The sequence below is a fragment of the Cyprinodon variegatus genome, unplaced genomic scaffold (genome assembly GCF_000732505.1).
Source record: "Cyprinodon variegatus isolate N-32 unplaced genomic scaffold, C_variegatus-1.0 Scaffold3, whole genome shotgun sequence".
Classification (NCBI taxonomy): Eukaryota; Metazoa; Chordata; class Actinopteri; order Cyprinodontiformes; family Cyprinodontidae; genus Cyprinodon; species Cyprinodon variegatus.
In genome coordinates, this window is record NW_015150456.1 from 2,271,540 (window position 1) to 2,280,685 (window position 9,146).

The 9,146-nt window shown below is 38.3% G+C and overlaps 1 protein-coding gene across 5 annotated transcripts in view; it reads left to right on the forward strand.

Annotated features, from left to right (window-relative positions):
• The window catches only part of LOC107082597 (poly [ADP-ribose] polymerase 14-like), a 54,369-nt gene that overhangs the window by 7,808 nt on the left and 37,415 nt on the right, over nt 1-9,146 (forward strand). Inside the window, exons 9-18 of one of the 5 annotated variants that reach the window (XM_015371376.1) lie at nt 742-826; nt 946-1,092; nt 1,333-1,395; nt 1,486-1,662; nt 2,017-2,232; nt 2,321-2,717; nt 5,984-6,201; nt 6,340-6,479; nt 6,640-6,814; nt 8,205-8,950. In XM_015371376.1, coding sequence (XP_015226862.1) covers nt 742-826; nt 946-1,092; nt 1,333-1,395; nt 1,486-1,662; nt 2,017-2,232; nt 2,321-2,717; nt 5,984-6,201; nt 6,340-6,479; nt 6,640-6,814; nt 8,205-8,488 — 1,902 coding nt within the window. In that variant the 3' untranslated portion in view covers nt 8,489-8,950. Of the gene's footprint in view, nt 1-741; nt 827-945; nt 1,093-1,332; nt 1,396-1,485; nt 1,663-2,016; nt 2,233-2,320; nt 2,936-3,079; nt 3,217-3,359; nt 3,535-5,983; nt 6,202-6,339; nt 6,480-6,639; nt 6,815-8,204; nt 8,951-9,146 lie in introns of those variants that run through there. The other 4 variants (XM_015371384.1, XM_015371393.1, XM_015371369.1 and 1 more) reach the window with 4 other exon arrangements.

Below are 9,146 nucleotides of genomic sequence, written 5' to 3' on the forward strand. Positions count from 1 at the left end.
AATCTGTATATGAGAGAGAAACAAGAGAAATGATTGGCATTTTTTCAGTTTTACACATTTGCACATTGTTTTGAAATAGCACATTTAAAAACAACATAAATGTATGTAGTGTTCATGAAAGGCAGAGAAAATACTATTTTGATCAATTGTTTGAAATTCTGTGATTACTACACAGAAGTACAAAATAAAGATGTTTATGTTTATTCCAGATAAATTTTTGTGATTTTGATCATGTTTCACATTTTATTGTCACATACTGGCGCTGGTCTTGGTCTTGACTCGGTCTCAACTTCCCTCGGTCTTGGTCTTGACCTGGTCTCGGACCCTAAAAGTCTTGGTCTTGTCTCGGTCTCGATACACTCTGGTCTTGGTCTTGTCTTGGTCTCGGGTTAGGTGGTTTGACCACAACACTGGCTCCTAGAGCCAAGTACAATGCTCTAGCCACTAGGCCCCCATTCCCCTGTTTAGCCAACATTTATAATTTACTGAATAGCATGATTCTTTTCTTAAGTTCACCATAAAAGCACAAATCACCAAAAGGCATATAAAAATATATGTTTAATTATAAGGTAAATTACTGTGGGTATTGTAAATTTACAATGGATTGTTGAGCACTTCTCTGAAGTAGAATTTAATCAGTTTTCACATATAATATCTAGTAATTTAGTTGCTGATTGTGGTACAAAATGCATGGATGTAAGTGGTTTATTATAATAAGGTATATATTGATGTATTCTACAGGTATTCACTGATGTCTTTAAGAAGAAGTTCCCTACTGCCACAGCTTCTGCATCCTCAGCCCATGCAAACACCTCACAAAGTACAGGTGGGCAATGTTTCTGGTAAACTGTAATTTAACCAATGTATAGAAAGAAACGCCTGTTTTTTAGCTGTTTCATTTCCCGGTTAAATTGTAATTTCTGTCTGGTCTATGTCTACCACAAGGAAAATTCTCTAAAGTGGTCTCCAGTTCAGGAATGCATGAGACTAAACTGGGAAATGTGACGGTTCAGGTAGCGACCGGAGATATAACTAAGGAGACCACTGATGTCATCGTAAACTCTTCAAATGATAGCTTCACTCTCAAGACAGGTAAATCAGTTCATACTTGATATGAAGTTTAAACACCCTGATCCCAATTAACACACACTTGAAGGCTCTTTATAACATTGAACATTGTTTAGCGTGTTTTGAATTTTGTAACATATGTATAACATCACGTATAATATTGAGCCTAGTTAAACTTAGTAATTTAAAATCATATAATGAACATGAACTTTGGTTGACATATTTTTAAAAAAAAGTAAATTTTCACTTCATTCACCCTCTCAGGAGTATCCAAAGCAATTCTGGATGCAGCTGGTGTTGCTGTTGTAGAGGAATGCCAGTACCTTGGTAACTACAGAAAATCTTGCTGGTTCATAACCTGCATGTTTAGTTTATGGTTTATTTAATTATGTGATTGGGACTGTAACACTCCATCAGGTTCCCAGCCCCATTCAGGCATAATAATGACTGTACCAGGAAACCTTAAATGCAGCAAGATTCTCCACATGGTCGGGAAGACAAATCCATCAGAAATCCACCAGGCAGTGAAGGAAGCACTTCAACTCTGTGTGAAGAACTCCTACACCTCAGTGTCATTTCCTGCCATTGGCACAGGTGAGGCTCACCAACACATTCTAGAAAATACCTTAGTTCTGAGGTATATTACCTGCATGCTAAGATGTCCAGCTTATTGCTATTTTAGTGTTTGAATTCAACTTAATATCTATATTGAAAGGTTTTGAAACACCCGATAAAGTGACCACCCATTACACTGGATTCATTAATAATAATTCGCTTAGATCAAAAGAAATGACAGTGTAGATTTGGACAGAATAAAAACATAAAATAAAATATTTTCTTTCTTGAACCCAATGAAAAGTGTTAAATGTAGACTTTGTTGGTAGAATCTTGATTTTTTTTGGGGGGGGAGTTTGCAGATTTAAACCCATTTGTGTTGTCTCTTTTTAGGCCAAGGCAAGGTAGGAGCGAAAACAGTCGCAGACTCCATGTTGGATGCAGTCATCGATGTGATGAGCCAAAACACCTCTAGCTCCCTGACTTTAATCCGGGTTATAATTTTCCAGCAAAACATGCTTAAAGATTTCTGTAGCAGCATGCAAGAAAGGGAAAACTCTGGCTCAAAGGACCAAGGATTCTGGACAAACGTTGGCCAAAAGATAATATGTAAGGAATACTGTTTGCTATTGTGCCATCATAACAATAATCCGCTTTTTCATTCACATTTTTACTTAGATTATTTTCATTTTTACAGCATTTTTTACATCTGGAGGTCCTGAACAAAATCAGCAAGAGGAGGTGTTTGATTTTGATACCATCGAAGTGGAGCCTACTTTTTTTCACATCTGTGGTGACTCACAGGCCAGCGTAGATGCAGCCAAGAAGAAGATAAATGATCTTATATCTGACCAACAGGACATCATGGAGATAACCGACAATGCAATTTTAAACTTATCTTTTGCAGACTGTCAGCACATCATTGACATTCAAAAGAACATGGGTGTGAGCATCAAGCATCATACCAATAATGGCCAACCCTCAATAGTCATTGAGGGTCTCAGTAGGGATGTGCTCCGAGCCAACAAAGACATAGATATGTTGCTGAGGAAGGTGAGAGGTGAGCAGGAGCTGAAGAAGAAATATGAGTTGGCCGCTACTGTGGCAGAATGGCAGTATCAGCGTCAGGGGCTTCAGTATCAGAGTTTTGATCAGGTTACCAACTATGAGCTTGAGCATGCCTTGGAGAAGGGAATAACCAGTGTAAAAGTTACCATCCAGGGCTCAAACTATACTGTTCAGATGCCTAAAGGACCAGCTACTGACAGCCAGGGAGTCGTCCTGCAGATCAGAAGAATCGACAAACTAAAAGGTACGTCTGCCAGAAATAGGATTGTATTTCACAATCTGCCTTAAATCTTGATCATGACGCTGTGTAGTTTTTCATGTTAATTCAGGTAATTAAACAGCAATCAAAAATTGTTAAAAGAAGCAACATTGTTGTTCTTTTTCGTAGCTGATGATGTTCCTGAGTTTTGGGAGCCCATGCCGGCTGGCCAAACGTGTCACTCCGTCCCCATCCAGGCAACGTCTCCAGAGTACGCCGAAGTCCTTAATCTCTTCCAAGCCACGTGTAATCGAGCTGTCACTAAGGTAACACGGCCACTAAAGATGCTCTGCTATCACATGAACTTTAGAGATGTTAAAAAAATATTTGTATTAGACAAAAGACACAAAGAAAGGCCCTATTTCAAAGACGTCAGACAATGTGCTAAAATGCAGGTATCTGTTGTTAGATTGAAAGGATCCAGAACCCTGCAATGTGGAAAAGTCTTCAGATAAAAAAGCTTGAGATGGAGGTGAGAAATAATCATCAGAACAACGAAAAACGGCTCTTCCATGGCACATGTGAGGCCACTGTCCCCATCATCAATGCTCAAGGCTTCAACAGAAGCTACGCGGGAAAAAACGGTGAGAATCTAAGGATATCTTTGAATTTTCAAAAGATGACTTGAGGTCATCCATCAACCAAATCAGTAACTTTTCTACAAAACTTCTGAGGTTTCATTTTCTTTCGCTCTATGCGGGGCCGGGTCTCAGAGGCAACAGTCTCAGTGATGGGGCCCCTAAGAGGTCGTTGGCCCGTAAGCAACTGCTGCCTCTGCTTACCGATATTTATGCCATTGGTCTAAGCAGGGATGCCCAGACTTCCCGATCCACACACAACTCTTCCAGCTGCTCTGGGGGGACTCAGAGGCGACACCCGGCCTGCTTAGAGACATAGTCCCTCCAGCTTGTCCTGGGCCTTCCACAAGGCCTCCAACCAACAGGACATGCCTGGAATACCTCTCAAAGAAAGTGACCAGGAGGCATCCGGGAAATGCCCAAGCTACCTCAGCTGGCTCCTTTCAACGTGGAGGAGCAACGACTCTATTCTGAGCTCCTCCTGGGTAACTGACCCCCTCGGCTGATCTTGAAGGGTGTGCTCAGCCACCCTGCGAAGGAAACTCATTTCGGCCGCTTGTATTCTCGATTTTGTTCTTTTGGTTATTAACCAGATATTGTGGCCATAGGTGAGGGTGGGTATGTAGATCGATCAGTAAATCAAGAACTTTGCCCTCCGACTCACCTCACTCTTCACCACGACAGTCCGATACAGTTAGATCATGGACCTCCGGCTTAAGGTATCCTGGTGCCACTTGCACTTATAGGCATCCTTGTGCTCAAGCATGGTGTTCGTTATGGACAAACTGTGGTAAGCACACAAGTCCAATAACAGAACACCGCTCGAGTTCAGATCAGGAAGGCTGTTCCTAACGATCACCCCATCCAGGTCTTACTGTTGATACCCACATGGGCGTTGAAGTCCTCCAGTAGAACAATGGAGTCCCCAGTTGGAGCACCATCTAATATCCATCCCAAGAACCTCAAGAAGGCAGGGTACTCTGCAACAACGTTTGGCCCATAGGCCTGAGACAACAGTGAGAGACCTGCCTGTTTTAATAGTTGACTGTAACACTAGTGTTCAGAGCTGTATGTAATGGCTGCAGATACCTAATAAAATAACTGCATAAATACTACTAGCTGTTTGAGGTCATTTACACATGCAGAAACTTGTGCCGTTGAAAAGGTAATGTAATAAGTGCATCCTGATTAGTATCTGAAGCAGTATTCAGGTAATTTGAAATTAAACTGTTTCCGTGACTGGCTAAAACCAAGCTTTCAAAGGCAGGAACCACTTTTCTTCATCCAAGTAGCTAGTAACTAGGTAGTATTGTTCTGCTGAACGTCCCCTCTTAACCCTAACAGCTATGATGGGAGCAGACCCAAATTTATAATATATAGAACAAAACCTGAGTGCTACACATTATGGATCTTCCCTGGTTAAATAATAATTAATTAGCTTTAGTATTCAGGTGCCATTTTTTGTGACTTTTTAGGAAAATTAAAGTAATCTGTGAATGTTACGAAATATAGAAATAAAGTTTTGGACACAAGGCAATTGTCAGGTCTAAGCACATCATACATACATACAGGGAAAGAAAGAAGGCACAGAGAAAATTAATTTAGTTTTACTCAAGAGGAAAGTAGGAAGAGACTGCGGAGTTTAAAAATCTCTAACCCACTCTGCCAGTCTTATTAAAGTCAGGGGCGGGGGGGTCCCTAGTTACACAAGCTGAGGTTGCGCTAAAGTAATTGCAAACAAGAAATACAATTCAATTTGCAGCCTCAGTGAACAGGTCAAATTGCATTTAGATGTCTTGCGGTCAAATGGTCCGAGAACCTCCTGGTTTCGTTAAGCTTGAGCTATACGTCCTGAGAGTTGACCTATACTCCTTGTGCAACACCTCTCTGGAACAGTAACATGTCACACATTATACATAATTATTCCAACAGATGGCTATTAACACATGCACATAGCACACAGCTTTATGCATTATAACACTACACAGATACATTTATATACAATTTTTCTAACAGCAAAACAGGATATACTGTTACTACTTTATACCTAATATTACTATTGAGACCATGACAAAAGATCATTCCTGAATACATTTTTTTTTCTTTTTAAAGTAAAATAGATCAGATTACTTAAGTGAATTTTTTTTTTTTACTTACCTACTTCATACTTTCCCTGTACCACTTATTAGTCCACACAATCATCTGATTATTAGTTATTTCCTAGCAACTATAAGATCGCTACAATTAGACACTATCTTCAATATCTTCTAAATCCAAACATTTACTCCACACTTTGGAGATTAAGACCAGAAGAATTTTCTGAAGATCTTGGGAAGTTCTTTTATAAACTTTGACAGCTTTTTTTTAACCTACTATATCACCCTGTTCTTGATAGTTACTGGCCTCATTTCCTAACCAAGAAAAAGTTCTTGGTTAAAAGAAATTCATTTAGAANCGCTACTGTGGCAGAATGGCAGTATCAGCGTCAGGGGCTTCAGTATCAGAGTTTTGATCAGGTTACCAACTATGAGCTTGAGCATGCCTTGGAGAAGGGAATAACCAGTGTAAAAGTTACCATCCAGGGCTCAAACTATACTGTTCAGATGCCTAAAGGACCAGCTACTGACAGCCAGGGAATCGTCCTGCAGATCAGACGAATCGACAAACTAAAAGGTACGTCAGCCACAAATAGGATTGTATTTCACAATCTGCCTTAAATCTTGATCATGATGCTTAGTAGTTTTTCATGTTTATTCACTTTATTAAAAAAAAAATTGTTAAAAGAAACAACATTGTTGTTCTCTTTTGTAGCTGATGATGATGTTCCTGAGTTTTGGGATCCCATGCCGGCTGGCCAAACGTGTCACTCCGTCCCCATCCAGGCAACGTCTCAAGAGTACGCCGAAGTCCTTAATCTCTTCCAAGCCACGTGTAAACGAGCCGTCACTAAGGTAACACAACCAATAAACTTGCTCTGTTATCACACGGAATTTAGAGATGTTTTTCTTTAGTTAATATAAAATTAATAATTTTTAAAGACATTATACACAAAGAAAGGCACAATTTCAAAGACCTCGGACAATGTTCTAAAATCCAGGTATCTGTTATTAGATTGAAAGGATCCAGAACCCTGCAATGTGGAAAAGTCTTCAGATAAAAAAGCTTGAGATGGAGGTGAAAAATAATCATCAGAACAACGAAAAACGTCTCTTCCATGGCACATGTGAGACCACTGTTCCGATCATCAATGCGCAAGGCTTCAACAGAAGCTACGCGGGAAAAAACGGTGAGAATCTAAAGATTTCTATGAGTTTTCAAAAGGTGACTGAAGGTCATTCATCCACCAAATCAGTAACTTTTCTACAAGACTTCTGAGGTCAGATATAATTCTAATAGGTGACTGAAACACTAGTGCTCAGAGCTGTATATAAGGGCTGCAGATACTAATAAAATAACTGCTTAAATAGATACATTTTGAATCAGTATTCAAGTAATTTGAAATTACATTTTTCCTGTGACTTGCTAAAACCAACCTTCATTGGCAGGCGCCACTTTCTTCATCCAAGTAGCTAGTACAGTAACTAGCTAGTATTGTTGTGCTGAACGTCCCTTCTTAACCCTAACAGCAATGATGGGGCAGTCCCAGATTTATAATATATAGAACTAAACCTGAGTGCTACACATTATGGATCTTCCCAGGTTAAGTAATAATTTCTTAGCTTTAGTATTCAGATGCCATTTTTTTGTGACTTGTTAGGACAAATAAACTTTGGATACAAGGCAATATTAGGGTATATTGATTACGTACTATTACTTATTACTATTGAGACCCACACACAAGGTTGTTCCTGAATTTATGTTTTTTTCCTTTTAAAGCAGATGAGATCAGATTACTTTGGTAAAAACTTTATTTTATAGCTTACTTACTTTGTATTTCCCCTATACTACTTATTAGTACACATAATCATCAGATTATTAATCAACTAGCAACTATAAGATACCTACAATTAGAAACTATCTTCAATGCAATAGCTCAAATGTGATAGTCTTGCTACATCCAAACATTTTTTCATAAACGTTGACAGCTTTTTTTAACCTACTATATCACCCTGTTCTTGATAGNTTTTTTTAACCTACTATATCACCCTGTTCTTGATAGTTACTGGCCTCATTTCCTAACCAAGAAAAAGTTCTTGGTTAAAAGAAATTCATTTAGAATCTTTTCCTGTCAGAAATATTCTTATTTCTGCCTTCAAAGTTCAAGGGCCTAATGTATAAAGCAGGTCTGTTTAACCCAAAAAAGTTTGTTAAAATTAAGCTATGGAAATCTTTTTCTACTGGCAACATGTAGTATAAAAGCTGCACACTCTCTTTTGCATGAGGACACATATCATTTATTTTTTGAATGTTCTTAAATAATTTTTTCTTTAGACAATTAGTTTTAATTTTGCTCTAATTTTAATGGCATAGAAGAAAGGGTCACAAAAAGGGTGGCACCTTTAATGATAAACGTTACAAAATGTCAGCTGACTGAAGACTTTATATAAGCACAACTTGCGTTGTGCTTTAATATGAAGTATGATTTATCATTGCATTGGAATTTATAGTTTTCTTTAAAAATTGACCTATATTGTTGACTCAATCTGTAACTAATTGATCTGTTATTTAATTTTCAGCTACCTGTTATGGCAGAGGTTCCTACTTCGCCGTTAATGCCATTTACTCTAGCAGTGACACCTACTCCAAGCCCAATCAGAATGGAGAGAAGTTCATGTACCTCTGCAGAGTGCTGACAGGAGACTACACCCTGGGTCAGCAGAACATGATCGCTCCACCATCCAAGGGAGGCTCTGGTGTTTTATTGTATGACAGTGTTGTGAACGACATGACCACCCCCAGCATGTTTATAGTGTTTCATGACACCCAGGCCTATCCAGAGTACCTGATTACTTTCAAGTAACATACCAGGAAAATGTTTAATCCAAATAGAACAGTTCTGATTGAAAAGCCAAATATGATTTTTTTTTCCTCAAAATTTTGTATTCACTTTTCTTGAGTTCACTTGGTTAGTAAATATTTTTAGATTTTGTATTTTGTTCAAACCTATTTAGTGCTTTAAAGTGATGCCTTTATGTCTCTCAAATACCCAAAAAAAAAATGCTTCTGCAAGCTGAAACTAGTAAAATATAACTCTGAGTCCTCTTCTTGATACAAACATGGGTTCTTACAGGGATCTGCTCTGTTATAGAGAATCATTTCATCATAGAGGTTCAGCAATGAACTTTATTGCAATAAAAATCATTTCTATATTAAAAACCTAAAACTTAATGGGTGTTCCTATAAAAACAACAAAACGAGAATTGAACAAGTACATATGATTCCACTGTAAGCTTTTATTGCACTTATATGCACAAGAAAGTAATAAAACATTTTATAAAAACTGTTTGATCTTATTATTTTAGCATTCATGTAGTTATTCATCCTTACTTATGTGTGTGTGTGATATCATATATGATTCCCTACAAGAGCTATAGAATTAAAAATGTGGCATGCACTCCTACCTGATGGGAATTGTGCTGAACAGAGGAGAGGCAAAAGTTTAGAATAGTGATATAGCA